The 24,138-nt window shown below is 36.1% G+C and overlaps 1 protein-coding gene across 3 annotated transcripts in view; it reads right to left on the reverse strand.

Moving 5' to 3' along the window:
* Positions 1-24,138, reverse strand: part of dpy (fibrillin-like protein dumpy) — a 532,146-nt gene that overhangs the window by 110,065 nt on the left and 397,943 nt on the right. For all 3 annotated transcript variants that reach the window (XM_072531422.1, XM_072531423.1, XM_072531421.1), the window contains exons 21-24: positions 18,151-18,294; positions 17,159-17,230; positions 15,840-15,917; positions 906-15,308 (exon numbers count right to left, since the gene is read on the reverse strand). In XM_072531422.1, the coding sequence (XP_072387523.1) occupies positions 906-15,308; positions 15,840-15,917; positions 17,159-17,230; positions 18,151-18,294 (14,697 nt within the window). The remainder of the gene's footprint in view (positions 1-905; positions 15,309-15,839; positions 15,918-17,158; positions 17,231-18,150; positions 18,295-24,138) is intronic.

A 24,138-nucleotide genomic window follows, 5' to 3' on the forward strand; every position in this document is an offset into this window, starting at 1 on the left:
AAAAATAAAAACACTTTAAATTATAAAACGGACACTGGACAGTTAAGTAACATATATTGTAACATATTGAACAAAATTTATAAATATTCAAAATAGCCAACATTCATTTTAATAACAACTAACCTTAATAATTCATCAAAGAAATATTATTCTTCTAACTTTTCTTTTATTGTTATTTTTATTTTTACATTTGAAATAATTTTAATTTTTTATCGTATAGCTGTAACGAACGTGCTTAGGACAATTTAATCTTGACATTCAATATTTCAAATACTTCAATGTCATTTTTTATTAGCGAAATCTTTTAAATTCTGTAAGTGTTTTAAAATGTATTTGTACGCCATTTTTTGTAATGTTCAAATTGTTTTAGTTTACTCCTGAAGAAGCTGTTAAATAAATGGCGAAATATTGAGTAATTAAGAAAAAAGAAAGATATATATATATATATATATATATATATATATATATATATATATATATATATATATATATATATATATATAAAGGTACAGTAGTCTAAAAAATATATTTATTAACAAAAACCTATTCTCAGAATAAATGTAATTTTGAGTAGATTTTTCTGCTGTAATGGTTTATGTTCCAACAGCATAGAAAAACACCGAAAAAGCGTAGTTTTCCAGAATATGCCTAGTGATTAGCAAACTAAAATTAAATAATATAAATAATTGATATAACAAAGAAACTATTTGTATCACTACGTAAAATGAATATTTTTAAATAACGATAAAACAAACTGCTTGGTTTATATCGACAGAGAAAATACATAACTTTGGTAAAACTTGGTTTTCATCAAAATTACCAAATACGTCATATTTTCAAGTGAGTAATAGCCTTATTAAACATTTTAAGTATGACTTCCATGTTTGAAAATACTTGTCTTATACCTTTGAAGCACATCCTATGCGGGTCTCCGAAATATTGTTCTGGACACAAGCAAACGGCAGTGCGGTTTACAGCTAGACAATCTGCGTTTTCTGCGCAAGCGCCTCCTACATTACACACGTGAACGCAATGTCTCGAAATACACACCTCTACCCCTGAGCAGTCTTTATTATCACAGCATTCTTTCGTTGTATTCTTTATCATATCAGTCAAGTTCATAATAGTTATCGGTGGTAATATAGTGGTTGTATATTCAGTTTCAGCTGTTATGCCTGAACCCCCATGCCTTCCCTCTACAGTAGTTATTTGTGTAACTATTCTTCGAGTTGTTATTTCTTCAGTACTACCTAACGTAGTCGGTAAGGTGGATGTGTGTACTCCTGTTGTCTCCGACTCTGATACTTTTTGCATGGTAGCAGTAACGGTAGCGGTCAAACTTGTCGGCATTGTGGCAGTTTGTACCTCTAATGTTACTTGTTCGGTACTGCCTACAGTTGGTAACGTGGAAGTTAGATCCTCAGAAGTGATCATCTCACTACTACCCGTCATAGTTACTACTGTTGGTGAACTACTTAAAATTGTAGAACCAGTATCTGTACTACCTATAGCTGTTTGTGTTTGTAGAGGTTTGTCTGAAGATGTGGTGGTTTCTTCTGCAACTTTCAAAGTTGTAGTTTCTTCGTAGATACCTGTATTCGTAACGGTTTTTATTGTTTGCCCAGTTATTAAGCTTTCTAAAGTTGTTGGTAAAGTTGAACTCACTTCTTTAACATACTCTTCAGTTACCAACGTAGTTGGTTTTGTTAAGTTATATTCAAAACTAACTTGCTGAGTGGTTCCTGGGGTAGCCTCATGGGTTGTTAAAAATTCCTTTCCCATTCGTACAGAAGTTCCTTCTGATTGAGTAGTACTCTCATTTATTATCTCCTGCGTTGAAAAGTAAGGAAACTCTGTAGTAACTTTTTCAGTGGATTTTACCGTAGTAGCTTCCGTAATTTGAGGAAGACCTGTTGTATTCTTAGGTTCCTCTTGCCCTGTTACAATCATAATAGATGGCGTCGTTTCTTGTTCCGTTACTAATGTTTCAGTATAATTTCCGAAAATATTCACTGTGGTAGTAGTTTCTCCAGATGACGCTATTAAAGTTGTACTACTATCATTTCCGCTGGCTGTTTCTAAAGTTACAAAATTTGTACTATGTGATAGAGTTGTTTCAGTTGAAGGCGTATATGTCTCACCAAATGTTACAACTGGTTGCATCATAGTTGTTGCTTTCGATCGTTCAGTATTTGCAAATGTTTCTTTTGGTACTTGTTCCGTAGTATAGTTTGGTTCTGTTGCCGTGAATTCTTGCGTATGAGATGTAACTGGGAGCAAAGTAGAACCCGCAGTAGTTTGCTCGGTTATAACATTTGTTGTGACAGATAAAAATGTAGTTTCGTATTCTTGGGAAGTAGTAGGAGTCAAAGTTGATTCTGTCGACTTTTCTTTACCTTCTGTGGTTACCTTTGCAGTATATTTTTCTCTTGTTTGTTCAGTTACAGTATCTGTTGTGCCGGGTGCAAATGTAGTTTCTCCTCTTGGGGCAGTTGTAGAAGGCAAAGTTGATTCTGTCGTATATACTTTTTCCTTGCCTTCTCTAGTAACCTCTACCGTATATTCTCCTCCAGTTTGTTCAGTTACACGTTCTGTTGTAATAGGCGCAAATGTTGTTTCTTCTCTTTGAACAGTCGTAGGAGCTGAAGTTGATTCTGTCGTCTTTTCTTTGCTTTCTGTTGTTTCCTTTACAGTATATTCTTCTCCTGTTTGTTCAGTTATAACTTCTGTTGTTTTAGGTGCAAAAGTTGTTTCTTGTCTTAGAGCAGTCGTTGGAGCTGAAGTTGATTCAGCTGTAGTGTATATTTTTTCTTTGCCTTCTGTAGTAACCTTTATGGTATACTCTATTCCTGTTTGTTCAGTTACAACTTCTGTCGTGCCTGGTGCAAATGTAGTTTCTTGTCTTTGGGCAGTCGTAGGAGCCAAACTTGATTCAGTCCTATATACTTTTTCCTTGCCTTCTGTAGTAACCTCTGCAGTATATTCTCCTCCAGTTTGTTCAGTTACACGTTCTGTTGTAACAGGCGCAAATGTCGTTTCTTCCGTTTGAGAAGTCGTTGGAGCCAAAGTTGATTCTGTCGCCTTTTCTTTGCCTTCCGTTGTTACCTTTACAGTATATTCTTTTCCTGTTTGTTCAGTTATAACTTTTGTTGTTCCAGGTGCAAATGTTGTTTCCTGTCTTTGGGCAGTCGTAGAAGCCAAAGTTGATCCAGTCGTATATACTTTTTCCTTGCCTTCTGTAGTAACCTCAGCAGTATATTCTCCTCCAGTTTGTTCAGTTACACGTTCTGTTGTAACAGGCGCAAATGTTGTTTCTTGTCTCTGACCAGTCGTAGGAGCCAAAGTTGATTCTGTCGCCTTTTCTTTGCCTTCTGTTGTTACCTTTACAGTATATTCTTTTCCTGTTTGTTCAGTTATAACTTTTGTTGTTCCAGGAGCAAATGTTGTTTCCTGTCTTTGGGCAGTCGTAGAAGCCAAAGTTGATTCAGTCGTATATACTTTTTCCTTGCCTTCTGTAGTAAACTCTGCAGTATATTCTCCTCCAGTTTGTTCAGTTACACGTTCTGTTGTAACAGGTGCAAATGTCGTTTCTTCCGTTTGAGAAGTCGTTGGAGCCAAAGTTGATTCTGTCGCCTTTTCTTTGCCTTCTGTTGTTACCTTTACAGTATATTCTTTTCCTGTTTGTTCAGTTATAACGTTTGTTGTTCCAGGTGCAAATGTTGTTTCCTGTCTTTGGGCAGTCGTAAAAGCCAAAGTTGATTCAGTCGTATATACTTTTTCCTTGCCTTCTGTAGTAAACTCTGCAGTATATTCTCCTCCAGTTTGTTCAGTTACACGTTCTGTTGTAACAGGCGCAAATGTCGTTTCTTCCGTTTGAGAAGTCGTTGGAGCCAAAGTTGATTCTGTCGCCTTTTCTTTGCCTTCTGTTGTTACCTTTACAGTATATTCTTCTCCTGTTTGTTCAGTTATAACTTTTGTTGTTCCAGGTGCAAAGGTTGTTTCTTGTCTTAGAGCAGTCGTTGCAGCTGAAGTTGATTCAGCTGTAGTGTATATTTTTTCCTTGCCTTCTGTAGTAACCTTTATGGTATACTCTTTTCCTGTTTGTTCAGTTACAACTTCTGTCGTGCCTGGTGAAAATGTAACATCTTGTCTTTGGGCAGTCGTAGGAGCCAAAGTTGATTCTGTCGTATATACTTTTTCCTTGCCTTCTGTAGTAACCTCTGCAGTATATTCTCCTCCAGTTTGTTCAGTTACACGTTCTGTTGTAACAGGCGCAAATGTTGTTTCTTGTCTTTGGGCAGTCGTAGGAGCCAAAGTTGATTCAGTCGTATATACTTTTTCCTTGCCTTCTGTAGTAACCTCTGCAGTATATTCTCCTCCTGTTTGTTCAGTTACACGTTCTGTTGTAACAGGCGCAAATGTTGTTTCTTGTCTTTGAGCAGTCGTAGGAGCCAAAGTTGATTCTGTCGCCTTTTCTTTGCCTTCTGTTGTTACCTTTACAGTATATTCTTCTCCTGTTTGTTCAGTTATAACTTTTGTTGTTCCAGGTGCAAATGTTGTTTCTTGTCTTTGAGCAGTCGTGGGAGCTGAAGTTGATTCAGCTGTAGTGTATATTTTTTCCTTGCCTTCTGTAGTAACCTTTATGGTATACTCTTTTCCTGTTTGTTCAGTTACAACTTCTGTCGTGCCTGGTGCAAATGTAGTTTTTTGTCTTTGGGCAGTCGTAGGAGCCAAAGTTGATTCTGTCGTATATACTTTTTCCTTGCCTTCTGTAGTAACATATTCAGTATATTCTCCTCCAGTTTGTTCAGTTACACGTTCTGTTGTAATAGGCGCAAATGTTGTTTCTTGTCTTTGAGCAGTCGTAGGAGCCAAAGTTGATTCTGTCGTATATACTTTTTCCTTGCCTTCTGTAGTAATCTTTACAGTATATTCTTCTCCTGTTTGTTTAGTTACAGTTTCTGTTGTGCCCGGTGCAAATGTAGTTGCTTCTCTTTGGACAGTCGTGGGAGCTGAAGTTGATTCTGTCGCCTTTTCTTTGCCTTCTGTTGATACCTTTACAGTATATTCTTCTCCTGTTTGTTCAGTTATAACTTCTGTTGTTTTAGGTGCAAAAGTTGTTTCTTGTCTTAGAGCAGTCGTTGGAACTGAAGTAGATTCAGCTGTAGTGTATATTTTTTCCTTGCCTTCTGTAGTAACCTTTATGGTATACTCTTTTCCTGTTTGTTCAGTTACAACTTCTGTCGTGCCTTGTGCAAATGTAGTTTCTTGTCTTTGGGCAGTCGTAGGAGCCAAAGTTGATTCTGTCGTATATACTTTTTCCTTGCCTTCTGTAGTAACATTTACAGTATATTCTCCTCCAGTTTGTTCAGTTACACGTTCTGTTGTAACAGGCGCAAATGTTGTTTCTTGTCTTTGAGCAGTCGTAGGAGCCAAAGTTGATTCTGTCGCCTTTTCTTTGCCTTCTGTTGTTACCTTTACAGTATATTCTTCTCCTGTTTGTTCAGTTATAACTTTTGTTGTTCCAGGTGCAAATGTTGTTTCTTCTCTTTGAGCAGTCGTGGGAGCCAAAGTTGATTCTGTCGCCTTTTCTTTGCCTTCTGTTGTTATCTTTACAGTATATTCTCCTCCTGTTTGTTCAGTTACACGTTCTGTTGTAACAGGTGCAAATGTTGTTTTTTGTCTTTGAGCAGTCGTAGGAGCCAAAGTTGATTCTGTCGCCTTTTCTTTGCCTTCTGTTGTTACCTTTACAGTATATTCTTCTCCTGTTTGTTCAGTTATAACTTTTGTTGTTCCAGGTGCAAATGTTGTTTCTTGTCTTTGAGCAGTCGTGGGAGCTGAAGTTGATTCAGCTGTAGTGTATATTTTTTCCTTGCCTTCTGTAGTAACCTTTATGGTATACTCTTTTCCTGTTTGTTCAGTTACAACTTCTGTCGTGCCTGGTGCAAATGTAGTTTCTTGTCTTTGGGCAGTCGTAGGAGCCAAAGTTGATTCTGTCGTATATACTTTTTCCTTGCCTTCTGTAGTAACATTTACAGTATATTCTCCTCCAGTTTGTTCAGTTACACGTTCTGTTGTAACAGGCGCAAATGTTGTTTCTTGTCTTTGAGCGGTCGTAGGAGCCAAAGTTGATTCTGTCGTATATACTTTTTCCTTGCCTTCTGTAGTAATCTTTACAGTATATTCTTCTCCTGTTTGTTTAGTTACAGTTTCTGTTGTGCCCGGTGCAAATGTAGTTGCTTCTCTTTGGACAGTCGTGGGAGCTGAAGTTGATTCTGTCGCCTTTTCTTTGCCTTCTGTTGATACCTTTACAGTATATTCTTCTCCTGTTTGTTCAGTTATAACTTCTGTTGTTTTAGGTGCAAAAGTTGTTTCTTGTCTTAGAGCAGTCGTTGGAGCTGAAGTAGATTCAGCTGTAGTGTATATTTTTTCCTTGCCTTCTGTAGTAACCTTTATGGTATACTCTTTTCCTGTTTGTTCAGTTACAACTTCTGTCGTGCCTGGTGCAAATGTAGTTTCTTGTCTTTGGGCAGTCGTAGGAGCCAAAGTTGATTCTGTCGTATATACTTTTTCCATGCCTTCTGTAGTAACCTTTACAGTATATTCTCCTCCAGTTTGTTCAGTTACACGTTCTGTTGTAATGGGCGCAAATGTTGTTTCTTCTCTTTGAGCAGTCGTGGGAGCTAAAGTTGATACTGTTGCCTTTTCTTTGCTTTCTGTTGTTACCTTTACAGTATATTTTTCTCCTGTTTGTTCAGTTATAACTTCTGTTATTCCAGGTGCAAATGTTGTTTCTTGTCTTTGAGCAGTCGTTGGAGCTGAAGTTGATTCAGCTGTAGTGTATATTTTTTCCTTGCCTTCTGTAGTAACCTTTATGGTATACTCTTTTCCTGTTTGTTCAGTTACAACTTCTGTCGTGCCTGGTGCAAATGTAGTTTCTTGTCTTTGGGCAGTCGTAGGAGCCAAAGTTGATTCAGTCGTATATACTTTTTCCTTGCCTTCTGTAGTAACCTCTGCAGTATATTCTCCTCCAGTTTGTTCAGTTACACGTTCTGTTGTAACAGGCGCAAACGTTGTTTCTTGTCTTTGGGCAGTCGTAGGAGCCAAAGTTGATTCAGTCGTATATACTTTTTCCTTGCCTTCTCTAGTAACCTCTGCAGTATATTCTCCTCCAGTTTGTTCAGTTACAAGTTCTGTTGTAACAGGGGCAAATGTTGTTACTTGTCTTTGGGCAGTCGTTGGAGCCAAAGTTGATTCTGTCGCCTTTTCTTTGCCTTCTGTTGTTATCTTTACAGTATATTCTCCTCCAGTTTGTTCAGTTACACGTTCTGTTGTAATGGGCGCAAATGTTGTTTCTTCTTTTTGAGCAGTCGTGGGAGCTAAAGTTGATACTGTTGCCTTTTCTTTGATTTCTGTTGTTACCTTTACAGTATATTCTTCTCCTGTTTGTTCAGTTATAACTTCTGTTATTCCAGGTGCAAATGTTGTTTCTTGTCTTTGAGCAGTCGTTGGAGCTGAAGTTGATTCAGCTGTAGTGTATACTTTTTCCTTGCCTTCTGTAGTAACCTTTATGGTATACTCTTTTCCTGTTTGTTCAGTTACAACTTCTGTCGTGCCTGGTGCAAATGTAGTTTCTTGTCTTTGGGCAGTCGTAGGAGCCAAAGTTGATTCAGTCGTATATACTTTTTCCTTGCCTTCTGTAGTAACCTCTGCAGTATATTCTCCTCCAGTTTGTTCAGTTACACGTTCTGTTGTAACAGGCGCAAATGTTGTTTCTTGTCTTTGGGCAGTCGTAGGAGCCAAAGTTGATTCAGTCGTATATACTTTTTCCTTGCCTTCTGTAGTAACCTCTGCAGTATATTCTCCTCCAGTTTGTTCAGTTACACGTTCTGTTGTAACAGGCGCAAATGTCGTTTCTTCCCTTTGAGCAGTCGTTGGAGCCAAAGTTGATTCTGTCGCCTTTTCTTTGCCTTCTGTTGTTATCTTTACAGTATATTCTCCTCCAGTTTGTTCAGTTATACGTTCTGTTGCAACAGGCGCAAATGTCGTTTCTTCCCTTTGAGCAGTCGTTGGAGCCAAAGTTGATTCCGTCGCCTTTTCTTTGCCTTCTGTTGTTATCTTTACAGTATATTCTCCTCCAGTTTGTTCAGTTATACGTTCTGTTGCAACAGGCGCAAATGTTGTTTCTTGTCTTTGGGCAGTCGTAGGAGCCAAAGTTGATTCCGTCGTATTTACTTTTTCCTTGCCTTCTGTAGTAACCTCTGCAGTATATTCTCCTCCAGTTTGTTCAGTTACACGTTCTGTTGTAACAGGCGCAAATGTTGTTTCTTGTCTTTGGGCAGTCGTAGGAGCCAAAGTTGATTCAGTCGTATATACTTTTTCCTTGCCTTCTGTAGTAACCTCTGCAGTATATTCTCCTCCAGTTTGTTCAGTTACACGTTCTGTTGTAACAGGCGCAAATGTCGTTTCTTCCCTTTGAGCAGTCGTTGGAGCCAAAGTTGATTCTGTCGCCTTTTCTTTGCCTTCTGTTGTTATCTTTACAGTATATTCTCCTCCAGTTTGTTCAGTTATACGTTCTGTTGCAACAGGCGCAAATGTCGTTTCTTCCCTTTGAGCAGTCGTTGGAGCCAAAGTTGATTCCGTCGCCTTTTCTTTGCCTTCTGTTGTTATCTTTACAGTATATTCTCCTCCAGTTTGTTCAGTTATACGTTCTGTTGCAACAGGCGCAAATGTTGTTTCTTGTCTTTGGGCAGTCGTAGGAGCCAAAGTTGATTCCGTCGTATTTACTTTTTCCTTGCCTTCTGTAGTAACCTTTACAGTATATTCTCCTCCAGTTTGTTCAGTTAGACGTTCTGTTGTAATAGGCGAAAATGTTGTTTCTTGTCTTTGTGCAGTCGTAGGAGCCAAAGTTGATTCCGTCGTATATTCTTTTTCCTTGCCTTCTGTAGTAACCTTTACAGTATATTCTCCTCCAGTTTGTTCAGTTACAAGTTCTGTTGTAATAGGCGAAAATGTTGTTTCTGGTAGTTTCTCTGTAGTGTATACCTTTTCTTTACCTTCTCTTGTAACTGGTACTGTTTGCTCTGTTACAACATTTGTAGTAACGGTAGAGAAGGTGATTTCTTGTTTTTCAGGACTAGTGCTAGTTTTCTCCTCAGTTCCTTTAGTAGTAGGTGCTAAAGTTGAATGTTCAGTTGATGTAGTTGTTTCTAATTTTTGAGATGTGATTGCAACAGTGGACTCAGTGGCAGTTGTTGCATTAGATATTTCTATGCTAGGTACTTCAGTTATTTTTGCAGTAGTTTCAATGGAGGTAGGATACGTTATGCCTTGTGTTACTAGTGGTGGTTGTGTTGGATTCGTTGTAACTTCTGTAATGATTGCACTGGGTGTTGTGTCAGACATTTGGTTAAGACCTGAAGTAGTTTTATTTTGTGTTAATTCCGTTATGAATGTCATTTCTAGTTCAGTTGTTATCCCAAGTTTTTCAGTTGTAGTTTGTTTTTCCATTTCTTTAGTAGTTTTTTCAGTTAAAGTTCTTGTTGTGTATTGGGTTATTTCTGGGGTAATTATTGAGGGTTTCGTTGTTTCTAAAATCAGTACAGTCTCTGTTTCTTTCTTAGTTGTTGGATACTGTGGAGTAATGGTTACATATTTTTGAGAAGTAGTTGTTTCAGGATATACGAAAGTTACTCCTTCTGTAGTAGTCTCTATTTGTTCTTGTATTGTTCTAGACTCAACTGGTTCGATAGATGCTGGAGTTAATGTTTCAGTGAAAATTGCTTGTGTCGTGTGAGTTATTTGTTCCTCTGTTGTAGAATGCGGCAATTCTGTTTCTTTTTCCTTTGTTGGCATTGTTATATACTGAGGTGTTATTGTCACAATTTTTTCAGAAGCTGTCGTTTGTGCATGAATAATAACTTTTCCTTCAGTTGTAATATACTCTGTGGTACCAACAGTTGATGGCATTGTTATTTCTTTTATAGTAGTAAAATATTGCTTTGTAGTAGGTCTTTGGGTTGTAATTTCCTTGGTAGTTGTTTTTTCTTCAGAAGTGGTGATTCTTTCACTTAAAGTAGTTTCTGTATTATCAGTAATAATTTCTTGTTTCGTAGTTAGTTCTTTTATTGTTGTTCTAAGAGGTTCTTGACTTGTAGTTGTAAATTCACTACCTTCTTTTGTAGCCAAATATGGCTGCGTTGTTATTTCAAAAGTAGTCGTATTTAGTTCCGATTTGGCGAAGGTTGTTCCTTCAGTGCTTTGTGTTTGCTGTGTTATGTTGGTACCTGCAGTGGGTTCCGTATTTATTTCAGATGTGGTTACTCCAAGAGTTGTGAAAATCTTAGTTGTAATTAATTCAAAGTATTCTGTAGTTATTTCTGTAAGACTTTTCCCAGTTGTGGATTCTAGTTTTTGTGGTTCCGTTGTAGTTAGTGTTTCAACTTCTATAGGTAATTTTTCTGTAGTTGTTTGGACCCTTTCAGTAGTTTCTAATGTTTCACTTTCGGTCGTTCCTTGAGTCGTTATAACAGTAAAGTCTTCTTGTTTTGTTGTTAATATTTCAACTTCTACTGGTTGTTCTATTGTAGTAGTTTTAATCTTTTCTGTAGTAGTCGTATCTATCCCTACACCAGTAACTTTTTGGGTAGTAGCAGATACTTCAGTTGTAGATTCTAGTTCTTTTTGTTTCGTTGTAGTTAGTATTTCAACTTCTATAGGTTGTTTTTCTGTAGTTGTTTGGACACTTTCAGTAGTTTCTAATGTTTCACTTTCGGTGGTTCGTTGAGTTGTTATACCAGTAAAGTCTTTTTGTTTTGTTGTTAATATTTCAACTTCTACTGGTTGTTCTACTGTAGTAGTTGGAACTTTTTCTGTAGTAGTTGGAACTTTTTCTGTAGTAGTCTTATCTATCATTACACCAGTAACTTTTTGGGTCATACCAGATAGTTCAGTTTCAGTTTCAGTATAAATTGACGTTTGTCTTTGAGTTGTTTGTTGAGTTTCTTCGGGAATAGTTCTTGGCTCAAGTGGTTCTACGGAACCAGGAGTAGAAATTTCTTGCGGTGTAGTTTCTTGTTTAGTAGACAAGGTCTCTGACGTACTTTCTGATGTAGTAGTTTCTTGCGATGTAATTTTTTCTTCGGTTGTTGGTTGCTTTATCGTTGTTGTCTCACTGGTTGTAGTAGGTTGTTGACTAGTAAATTCCTGTTTTGTTGTTATTTCTTCAGAAGCAGTATATCTGCCAGTTGTCATTGTTTCTGTACCAAAAGTTGTAACTTCAGGAGTTGTTGGTAGTTTTGTCGTTGTTTCACTGGTAGTGATAGGTTCTTCACTAGGAGTTTCTTGTCTGGTTCTGGTTGCTGGTTCTTCAGAAGTTGTAGATCTACCTGTTGTCGTTTCCTTAACAAATGTTGTAACTTCAGAAGTTATTAGAGGTTTTGTCGTTATTGTTTCACTTGTTGTGATAGATTCCTGACTAGTAGTTTCCTGTTTTGTTGTTCGTTCTTCAGAAGTTGTCGATCCTCCTGTTGTCAAAGTTTTAGTATCAAAAGTTGTAACTTCCGGAGTTGTTGGTAGTTTTGTCGTTGTTTCACTGGTAGTGATAGGTTCTTCACTAGGAGTTTCTTGTCTGGTTGTTCGTTCTTCAGAAGTTGTAGATCTACCTGTTGTCATTGTTTCCGTACCAGAAGTTGTAACTTCAGGAGTTGTTGGTGGTTTTGTCGTTGTTGTTTCACTGGTTGTAACAGGTTCTTGACTAGTAGTTTTCTGTCTGGTTGTTTGTTCTTCAGAAGTTGTATATCCTCCTGTTGTCATGGTTTCCGTACCAATAGTTGTAACTTCAGAAGTTATTACAGGTTTTGTCGTTATTGTTTCACTTGTTGTGATAGATTCCTGACTAGTAGTTTCCTGTTTTGTTGTTCGTTCTTCAGAAGTTGTCGATCCTCCTGTTGTCAAAGTTTTAGTATCAAAAGTTGTAACTTCAGGAGCTGTTGGTAGTTTTGTCGTTGTTTCACTGGTAGTGATAGGTTCTTCACTAGGAGTTTCTTGTCTGGTTGTTCGTTCTTCAGAAGTTGTAGATCTACCTGTTGTCATTGTTTCCGTGCCAGAAGTTGTAACTTCAGGAGTTGTTGGTGGTTTTGTCGTTGTTGTTTCACTGGTTGTAACAGGTTCTTGACTAGTAGTTTTCTGTCTGGTTGTTTGTTCTTCAGAAGTTGTATATCCTCCTGTTGTCGTGGTTTCCGTACCAATAGTTGTAACTTCAGAAGTTATTAGAGGTTTTGTCGTTATTGTTTCACTTGTTGTGATAGATTCCTGACTAGTAGTTTCCTGATTTGTTGTTCGTTCTTCAGAAGTTGTAGATCCTCCTGTTGTCGTTGTTTCCGTACCAGAAGTTGTAACTTCAGGAGTTGTTGGTAGTTTTGTCATTGTTTCACTGGTAGTGATAGGTTCTTCACTAGGAGTTTCTTGTCTGCTTGTTCGTTCTTCAAAAGTTGTAGATCTACCTGTTGTCGTGGTTTCCGTACCAAATGTTGTAACTTCAGGAGGTATTAGAGGTTTTGTCGTTGTTGTTTCACTTGTTGTAATAGATTCTTGACTAGTAGTTTCCTGTTTTGCTGTTCGTTCTTCTGAAGTTGTAGATCCTCCTGTTGTCAAGATTTCTGTACCATAAGTTGTAACTTCAGGTGTTGTTGGTAGTTTTGTCGTTGTTTCACTGGTAGTGATAGGTTCTTCACTAGCAGTTTCTTGTCTGGTTGTTCGTTCTTCAGAATTTGTAGATCTACCTGTTGTCGTTGTTTCCGTACCAAATGTTGTAACTTCAGGAGTTATTAGAGGTTTTGTCGTTGTTTTTTCACTGCTTGTAATAGATTCTTGACTAGTAGTTTCCTGTTGTGTTGTTCGTTCTTCAGAAGTTGTAGATCCTCCTGTTGTCATGGTTTCCGTACCAAAAGTTGTAACTTCAGGAGTTGTTGTTAGTTTTGTCGTTGTTTCACTGGTAGTGATAGGTTCTTCACTAGGAATTTCTTGTCTGGTTGTTCGTTCTTCAGAAGTTGTAGATCTACCTGTTGTCATTATTTCCGTACCAGAAGTTGTAACTTCAGGAGTTGTTGGTGGTTTTGTCGTTGTTGTTTCACTGGTTGTAACAGGTTCTTGACTAGTAGTTTTCTGTCTGGTTGTTTGTTCTTCAGAAGTTGTATATCCTCCTGTTGTCATGGTTTCCGTGCCAATAGTTGTAACTTGAGGAGTTATTAGAGGTTTTGTCGTTGTTTTTTCACTGGTTGTAATAGAATCTTGACTAGTAGTTTCCTGTTTTGTTGTTCTTTGTTCAGATGTTGTAGATCCAACTGTTGTCGTGGTTTCCGTACCAAATGTTGTAACTTTCGGAGTTATTAGAGGTTTTGACGTTGTTGTTTCACTTGTAATAGATTCTTGACTAGTGGTTTCCTGTTTTGTTGTTTGTTCTTCAGAAGTTGTAGATCCTCCTGTTGTCAAGATTTCTGTACTATAAGTTGTAACTTCAGGTGTTGTTGGTAGTTTTGTCGTTGTTTCACTGGTAGTGATAGGTTCTTCACTAGCAGTTTCTTGTCTGGTTGTTCGTTCTTCAGAATTTGTAGATCTACCTGTTGTCGTTGTTTCCGTACCAAATGTTGTAACTTCAGGAGTTATTGGAGGTTTTGTCGTTGTTTTTTCACTGCTTGTAATAGATTCTTGACTAGTAGTTTCCTGTTGTGTTGTTCGTTCTTCAGAAGTTGTAGATCCTCCTGTTGTCATGGTTTCCGTACCAAAAGTTGTAACTTCAGGAGTTGTTGTTAGTTTTGTCGTTGTTTCACTGGTAGTGATAGGTTCTTCACTAGGAATTTCTTGTCTGGTTGTTCGTTCTTCAGAAGTTGTAGATCTACCTGTTGTCATTATTTCCGTACCAGAAGTTGTAACTTCAGGAGTTGTTGGTGGTTTTGTCGTTGTTGTTTCACTGGTTGTAACAGGTTCTTGACTAGTAGTTTTCTGTCTGGTTGTTTGTTCTTCAGAAGTTGTATATCCTCCTGTTGTCATGGTTTCCGTGCCAATAGTTGTAACTTGAGGAGTTATTAGAGGTTTTGTCGTTGTTTTTTCACTGGTTGTAATAGAATCTTGACTAGTAGTTTCCTGTTTTGTTGTTCTTTGTTCAGATGTTGTAGATCCAACTGTTGTCGTGGTTTCCGTACCAAATGTTGTAACTTTCGGAGTTATTAGAGGTTTTGACGTTGTTGTTTCACTTGTAATAGATTCTTGACTAGTGGTTTCCTGTTTTGTTGTTTGTTCTTCAGAAGTTGTAGATCCTCCTGTTGTCAAGATTTCTGTACTATAAGTTGTAACTTCAGGAGTTGTTGCTAATTTTGTCGTTGTTTCACTGGTAGTAATAGGTTCTTCACTAGGAGTTTCTTGTCTGGTTGTTCGTTCTTCAAAATTTGTAGATCTACCTGTTGTCGTAGTTTCCATACCAAATGTTGTAACTTCAGGAGTTATTTGAGGTTTTGTCGTTGTTTTTTCACTGGTTGTAATAGATTCTTGACTAGTCGTTTCCTGTTTTGTTGTTTGTTCTTCAGAAATTGTAGATCCTCCTGTTGTTAAGGTTTCAGTACCAAAAGTTGTAACTTCAGGAGTTATTGGAGGTTTTGTAGTTGTTGTTTCACTTGTTGTAATAGATTCTTGACTAGTAGTTTCCTGTTTTGTTGTTTGTGCTTCAAAATTTGTAAATCCTCCTGTTATCAAGGTTTCAGTACTAAAAGTTGTAACTTCAGGAGTTATTAGAGGTTTTATCGTTGTTGTTTCATTCGTTGTAACAGATTCTCGACTGGTAGTTTCTTTTGATATGATTTCTTCAGAAGTTGTAATTGTACCGGTAATGGTGGTTTCTGGACTACCAGTAGTAACTTCTTCTTTTGATTGTGTAGTAATCATTAGTGTAGTACTCTCTTCCGTTGTTTCTTTGTTGGGAAGAGTCGTGAAAATAGACGATAATGTTGTATATATTGTAGATATAACAGAGGGTTTTGTAGTTTCTTCGGATTTCAGTGTTTCTGCTGTAATCTTTACAATTTTTTCAGTAGTCGTAGTTTCAGGCACAACTACTATTTTGCGCTGTGTCGTTGTTTCAAATTCGTCCGGTATAGTTCTAGGTTCTATCGGTTCATAAGGCAGGGTAGAGGGCGCGCTAGTTTCTTCAGTATTTGTACTAAATGTTAGATTGGTAGTAGAGGTAGTAGCATTTGTTATTTGTGAAAAGGTCACGGGTTGTGTTTCGGTTAGTGTTGCAGGTGTAGTAACCATATCTGTTATTTTAAAAACAATAAATCAAAGTTAGTATCTAATATTTACAGTATTATTGAAACATGTGGGATGAGATGAGGTTTTTACGTCATGCAATATTGAAGCAAACCATTACCATATTCTTTTTACAAAAATGTACACTATACAAAACTAAACTTTTACAATATGTACACCTGAAATTCTCTTATTTAAATTGATACTAAAATAAAGGAAAAAGGAGAGCGGGTATTAGATTACAATGAAGAATCGATAAATTAGTCACATAAGGTGAGTGTTGCTATTTCTTTACAAACTATACAATGATTCTATGTTAGAAAAAATATACAGTTAGATGGTAAAAGCTGCAACAGACAAAACATTAAAAAACCCTTAAAAATATTTATTTTCCTTCTGCAAAAAGCTTACCCCTTTGCGGTATGATCTTCTGTTAATATCGTTCCATGTATAAAGGAGGGGAAATGGGGAGGTGGTGATAATAAAAACAGCAACACGTTTGATTAAATGATCTGTTAAGAATATCGGTAAAAACTTACCCTCCAGACAGGCCCCTGTAACAGGGTCGCAGGATACACCTGGTGGGCAATGGGAGCATAGAGGGATTCGAGGTTCGCCTAGAAAAAAAATTTGTGTAAATAAAAAAGTCTGTAAGATTGTTTATAAACATAATTGTGATCATCAGTCGCTCAATTCTATTATTAGAAAACATTGAAAGCTATTATTTCCTTCTACACTATCATATGTTCATCATTTATTATTTCAAACTTTTTTTTCTTTACTAATTGCCTTTTTAAAGTTTTTTTTTAAACTCGCATTTGCATTACCTATGTTTGAAACAACTTCAACAGCATGAGAAATGGTTTGGTGTATAACATATTGTTAATTTTTTTGTACAACTCTCTCATAAGATTGCTCTGTCTGTTGGTTATTGGCTGTTATTTGGGAACTTTTCTTAACTACGTTTTTGTGTAGTGTACAGCCGTTTTGTATGACTAGGTAGTATGTATGATAGTACTTTATCTTATTAGGGCTTGTTCAAGCAGGACCATCTGTATCTGCTCTGATAGTCAAGCAGCGCAAGGACTTTGGAATCGCCCAAAGATTCTTGGGTACAAGAGCGTACTTGTTGATGTTGCAAAGACCAAAAGGGTTAACTTGGTACGGGTACCGAGACACACAGAGTGGAAGGAAACGAACGGGCTGACTTGGCAACACAGGCCTCATTGGACCCGAACCTGTGATTGGAGTGCCCATTAGTACTGGTCGAGGTGGTCCCAAAGAACTTCTTCTGCGAAGGTTCCAGCAGTCCTGAGCCAGTTGTGGAGGTGTCTTACAACTTCTCCTGTCGGCGGATGGCCCACGGTGCCGTCTTTGTAATGAGGAGGAGGAATCCTCCTCACAGGTCCTCTGGAAGTGCTCGGCACTTGCCTATCAAAGGGGGGAAATCCTGGCTTCAGTTTTTATACAACCGTGATAAATGAGTGAGTGACCCTTAAAGACACTTATGGCTTTATGTGAAACCACAAGGTTACTAAAGGATTAGACGTTCAGAATGGCAGAAAGGGCTCAGACTTGGAGCTCCAACTGATTATTGCATATATGGGAGCCCGGAGCAGGCTGGGCCCCAGAAACGTCGAAGACTAGGTCCTTAAGGGAGTATTTTGTATGATAGGGGTGATACAATGGACTCGTCTTAGAAGGTCTAAGTATCTGAAGGGCTCATAAATGGGCCCCGATCTAGCATAAGCAAACTCTATCTAATAATATTCGCTTGGTGTTGTCTTACTTTTAGTCTTACTACAGATGAGTCTAATTAAAATAAATAAACAAATTCATCATAATAATATAATACTACCTGGTACGCATTGGCAGCCATCGCATTGGAAGTTGATATTTCCACAGTCTTCATTTCGTTGGCATTGACAAACTGAAAATAAGTCTTTATTAATAAAATTAAAATTCATAAATAAAAATACAAGAAATATATCCACTAAGAGATGAAAAACTCCTACAGAAAATCTGACAGTTTGTGCTTGAACCACCGGAAATCACAGACCACTGAAGAACAAGACAAGAAAGGATATATTGATAAAATTTGATAACAAAATAGCCTCACCTACTTTGTTCCATAGTTGAAAAAACTGGGAAATAGCGCAAAAAATTTTCCAGTCTCAGCAAAATTTTTAATCGCTAATGAACCAGACAATTAACATACGCTTTGTTAAAACTTTCAGCAATATGATTATATATGTACAAGTTGCCCAAGATTTTTCCGAGGTAAACAAAGTCCATTGACGGAAAAGAAGAAGTAGTTTGAGAACATTCAAGATGACATCGAAAATTCATGAAATGTCTAGTGTAATCATATTTTTTCTACTTTTTTTTAATTCCATAGAATTTCCAGGCAACAGTTATGAGCATATATGGCATTATAGACCTTGACAAAGGTGTGAGACAAGGCGACACCATCTCACCCAAGGTATTTACTTTGGCATTTGAAAATGTCTTCAAAAAACTCAATTGGGCGGAAAAGGGATTAAAAATAGATGGAGTATATCTTAACCATTTGCGCGTTTCGTAGACGACATAGTACTAATAGGCACGGATATCCATGAACTAAAATCAATGCTGCAAGGTTTAAATCCCAAATCGAATAAAATAGGATTAAAAATGAATCCCGACAAAACAAAGATATTTGATATTTGTAAACCTTTTCTTTATTGATGTTATCTATCGTGATGTTTTCTAGGCTGTTGCTTAATATCTTTGTTTTGTAATGTAATTAATAACTCCTTTACAATTTTTTTGATAGTTCCAACTCTGGTTAACTTTTTTTGTTCTACTTACCTTTGACGCACACTGGTTGATGTTCTTGTACTTTACAGTCGTGCGACTGGGTACAAGGGTTCGAAACGGCACATGGGTTTTGACACTTTCGGTTTATGCATGCCAGATTGATGTGACACTCATCGTGTGAGCGACATTGTATATCTAAACAGAAACCAAGACATGATTACAGTGAATAAAATTCCACAAATATCTTCTATCACCCATAATGTTGATAAGTTCCCGTTATATATTCGTTTTTATAACATATTTACTAATATTGTATCTACAATTAAAGTAAAGTTTTAAAAATATAATTAAAATATCGCAAAAAACAAATATTTAGATAAAATTATTCATGGGAAATAAAATACTCAATGAAATAAAATCTACGTATCTATTTGCTATATTAATTCTTCTAAAAGCGTTTTTTTTCGAGGAAGTCTTAATAGGGAGAGCAATTATTCTTTGTTTTCCCTACATTAAAGATTTCCTGTTTATCTAAACTTTTGCCTTCTCATTTTGTCATATTTTTTGAATTTCTTACATTGCTTTGGTGTCAATTAGACTAAGCTATACCAATCTGATTAGTTTTTTGGGAATACCCATAAGCATGATGGCGTTTATAGATTTTTAGGGCTTCGACATCGTTTTTTTCTATTTATAATGTCAAAGAATTAATTGAAATCAAGAAAACACAGTTTATGTCATAGTATAAAGACAGTTTTGTGTAAATAGTCATATTGTATTCATGGCTCTTTTAGAACACTTTCCTCAGCATATATATGTGATCACTAATAGATCGGTTTGGCCGAAATACGCACTGGCAGTCACCAACGATCTCTTCCGCAAAGAGCACCAGTTTGTTATACAAAAGGGAAGAAAACACTTTTTATGATATGTTATTCCGTTTACGTTATTCCTCTATAGTTTACATTACATGTTTACATGTTTACGTTATTCCTCTATAGTTAGAGCATTCTTGATTATTCTCTTTCTTGTGAATGGGGTGTATAAAGCTCATTTTCATTCTTCAGGGATTGTTTCGTCATTCCATACTTGAGTCATTAGAACATGTATTTGTTTCCATAGTGCTGGTTCCCCATTTTTTAATAATTCAGCTGTTATTGTATCAATACCAGGTACTTTATTAGTTTTTAAAGAACTTATTATACTCATAATTACATCTTTGGCAGGTTCATGAACTTGTATCTCAGCTGATAAGACTACAGCTGCATTTTCCACCTCTTCAGAATTCTCATGATTTAGTAGCTCATAGAACTATTCTTTCCACATTTCTAGAATGCTTTCATCATCAGTCAGGATATTTTCTTCTTTATCCTTACAAAAACTTTCCCTAGGTTTAAACTTGTTTGATAGTTTTCTCGCATTTCTATAGAATTTTCTGTAACGTTTTTTTAATAACTGATCTCTAACTCTTTTATTTTTAAATTTTCTTTCGTCCGCACACATTTGTTGCCTCTCTTCTTTTGATATTGTACTCTATATTTTTTACTTCTTGTTCCTAGTGGTAAATATTTTACTCTCACATCGACCATTTGTCTTATAATCAACCTACATTCAGCGCCAACCCACTCTGCTTTTTGATGCTTCTCCTGTACTCCTATTGTATCTGCCCTTCTATCAAGCCTCTTCAGTACCTTTCACCCTTCTGAAATTGACCATTTCGCTAGCTTGAATTTTAGAGTTCTATCTTTGCGCCATTTTCATCCATATAACAGAGTATTTCTGATCTATATAACAGGTCATTGTCATGAAGCTATCATTGTATGCTTTTTTACATTGTTCGTTAATATTCTTGGAATTGAAAATTTTGAATTTCGTTATGAATGGCTCTCTCTTTCTCGAAATTTGTGTAACTACTGAAGTATTTGTATACATACTTTTAATTGCTCTGATAACATACTTCTTTTTGGATAATACCAAATAGTTTGTCTCTTTAAAGGCTTTTATAAAATCTATCAATTCTCTTTTTGGATAATTTGTTTTAAAATCATTTTTATTAGCAGACTTCTCATCTCAAAAACTGCGTTGTTTTTCTCCCATAAAGCCTTTTGTAATACTTTTAATGTATAATGGAGCACATTTTATAGATTCCATGCAATATACTAATACTTTTATACTTTTAGGATTTATTGTGGTTGCATGCAAAAAATATTTGTTCCAAATAAGGCTCTAATGCTGATGAAGAAACTTTTTTTCAATCAGCAAAAATAAGAAACAGGCCTACAGGGCTTCTATCACCTCTTCGTCGGATAAAATCGTCGGTAAAATACACTCTTGCTTCACTGCATGTTGATTTTCACTAATTTCCATAATTCATGTTGTTCAATCACAAATTAAACCCTTAATTTGTAATCGCACATTATTCTTAACCTCTTAACCTTTTATAGTTTCACCGTGTATAACGAAAACATTGTGAAACATATCGAGTAATATTTTAATAATTAGAGTCCATTAAACCGGAAAATCAGCAAACTTTATAAATATATTTTCTAATTGAACTTCCTAAATGTTGCAATAACGGCCTAAATTAAATTGTATTATAAGCTCATAGTTCAAAGTTTGTTAGTATGATAGAAGCATTAACCTCTGTGCCGAGGTATACATTATTTGTGAAATTATAAATATGACTATAAATGTTGACAGTAGCTGCTCGGTTGGTATATGCTCTATTTCGTATATTTTATTGAGGAGGTTTAGAAGAGAATTTACCTTAAACGTTGAGTAGTTTGACTATTTCGTTAGGAATTTCATCTGGCCCGATTGATTTTCTATTCTTTGATAGTTTTATAGGTCTTTCCATTTAACAAAAGGTTATATTTGAACCAGTCGATATATTTTCCATTTGAATTTATGTTCTTTCGACATCAAACAGTTCCTCAATATATTCCCTCCACCTCTCCATTTTGTCTTTTTCATGGACTATAACATTTCCTTGTTTGTCAAGTGGACCACTTGCAGTTGACTATAAGATCCAGTTATTTCTTGCATCTTTTATACATATTTAACGTGTTATTCATTTCCTGTAGTTTTTCTATTTCAAGATAGTTGCTTCTGTACCACTTTTCTTTTGCATCCTGAATTTTTCTTCTGATTTTGTTATTGATTTTGTTATATTCTTTAGTGCTTTTGTTTTTCTGTTTTCGTCTGTTTTCCATTAGTCTCAAGGTTTTATCAGCTATCCATTGTTTTTTGCGTTTACCAATATACAATAATTTTTGGTTGTATCTTGCATTTTTTCCAATTTTTGAACTTCTTTTTCATATCTTGTATAATTTCTTGGCTATTATTTTGAATACAGTCAGTGGTTATTCGGTTAGTCGGTTGTTGGCGTTTTACTAGATCTATAGAGAAATATATTCTATATTTTTCTTATCACAAAATCCTAATCTTAAGTAAAAATATTGACTGTTTTAAATAAAATATATAAAAAATACAATCACGTTTTAAAGAACTATCGGGAATATTCGCAACAAATAAAAAGTGTTAGAAGATACTGTTATTGATTAACTATCGGCTGAATCCAAGAATATCTTAAAATCCCACCATTTAGGTTTTAATTACCTAAAATGTAGATTCGGGACATCCTAGCAGACAGCTGTGATACCAAATAGACTTAATGTTTCTAAAAATTATTTGAAAATTTCGAAAAAGATTCCACAAAGCAAAAATAACAGAAATTAATGCTGAATAGTTACAATTGTCGTGAAACAAAAAATCTTCAAACGCATCTTATAAAAACATGAAGTCATCAACAAGAAAACTTAAAAATTAAAAAACAAAATCTATAAGCGGTTCTAATTCTTCTACATCTAAATAAAAAATGCAAGCTTCCCATCACCAAAAGATAGTATATACATTTTTACAAGCAGTGACCTAGGGAAAAAGAGTAAGATGGAAGACTCCATGCATATGGCGTTAATCAGGGCGCGTCCATTTGTCTCGGTTCCTAAATGTTTCAAGATGTTTAAAATAACAAAATGAATATTTTGATAACATTTTATGAAATATTTTATTTGAAGTTGATTGTTTATAAACATTTTTTTGTGATATACTTTACATTATATATTTCTGATATTTCTTAGTATGAATGCTTTTATTTGTGACGTTTAATATTATAGTATTAAATTATTAACTGTATTTAAAATATTATATAGGTACTATACTTAAATTATATTACCTATCCACAAGAAGGAAGACAAACAAATATGTCGGAACTATAGAAGAATATCGTTAATCAATACAACATACAAAATTATATCCATAATACTGTCTAGAAGGCTAACACCATACGCAGAGGAAATATTAGGCGATTACCAAAGCGGATTCAGACCGGGAAGGTAGACCATAGACCAGATATTCGTCCTACGCCAGGTGTTGGAAAAAAACTGGGAATTCAACCGCGATGTACACCAAATCTTCGTGGACTTTAAAGAAGCTTACGATTCTGTTAGCAGAGAAGCATTGTGGGAGACCATGGAAGAAATGGGAGTACCTGGAAAGCCGGTACGATTAGCACAGTTGAGCACAAAGAACGCTTCCGCACGGATCAGAATTGGCAGCACCACGTCGGAGCAATTCCTCATTGACACCGGGCTTAGACAAGGAGATCCTCTCGCCTCCCTGCTATTTAATTTTGCACTGGAACATGCGGTAAGGAAAGTTCAACCACAACTGACAAACGGATTTGCCGCCCAAGGATCAAAAATACTATTGGCGTTTGCGGATGACGTGGACACAATTGCACAATCCACCAGAGATGCAAAAGAAGTTTTCACCCTATTCGAAAACGGAGCCAAGGAAGTTGGTCTGAAGGTCAACGAGGACAAGACCAAGTACATGGTGGTTACTAAGAACCCAAGACCAAGGGTTAGACAAAACGTAACAATCAATGAATACAACTTTAAAGTCGTCAAATAATTCAAGTACCTGGAAGCGATCATAACATCTGAAAATAAATATGAAAAGGACGTGGCAGCCAGGATCATTGCAGGAAACAGGGCATATTACTCATTAATAACCGTACTTAAATCAAAAATACTTTCAATACCAGCAAAAATAAGAGTGTACAAGACAATAATTCGTCCCACAATAACGTATGAAAGCGAGACATGAACTCTGAACCAGCGGGAAACGATAAAATTACTGGTACTGGAAAAGAAAGATACTGTGGACTATCTATGGGCCTCTATGGGAGAAGAAGACACAATGATGAATTCCAGTATATGGAGATGAAAACATAGTACGCTACATTAAAGCAAGCCGAATAAGATGGGCGGGCCACGTACTAAGATCAAGTGACGAAAGACTCCTAAACGCCACATTCTGGGAAAGATCCGATGGCAGAAGGTCAGTTGGTCGCCCAAGAAAGAGATGAAAGGACGCAGTAGCCAGTGATCTACGCAAAATGGGAATACAGCAATGGAAAATAGCTGCTCAGGACCTACAACAAATAAGGGAAATAGTAAACGCGACCAAGACTCACATAGAGTTGTAGAGCCAAATGATGATGATGATTTAAAATAGTGTTGAAAGGTATTGTGTATTATATTTAGTCCATTGAAATTTTACATTTTTTATGTCTTTTTAGAAAAATATAAGCTTAAGTTCAAGTATGTGGGGTCGTCACGGGGTTCTCGCTACGAGGTTTTCGCTTTGTATCTCGTAAACTACCAACCCTATAAGATATTTTATTCGACATTATTTATAGGAAATTAAATTGTCTATATCTTTATTTTCATTACTTTTAATCGTAAAATGAAGAATAAAAAAGTTATAAACAAAAATAGCTAACAATTTTGAAACAAATTTTCTTTTGGGCCTTATAACTTTTTTTCTGGTAATTTTATAATAAAATGAGATCAAAGCAATATCATATGTTTTTCATAGAATATTTTTCACTAAAAATTTGTTTAAATTCATTCATTTTCTTGGTTTTAGAGCGCTCCAAAGTTGGCAGAGTTCTTGAATACTCGCCATCTTGGA

This window comes from Diabrotica undecimpunctata, chromosome 5, assembly GCF_040954645.1.
Source record: "Diabrotica undecimpunctata isolate CICGRU chromosome 5, icDiaUnde3, whole genome shotgun sequence".
NCBI classification, from domain to species: Eukaryota; Metazoa; Arthropoda; class Insecta; order Coleoptera; family Chrysomelidae; genus Diabrotica; species Diabrotica undecimpunctata.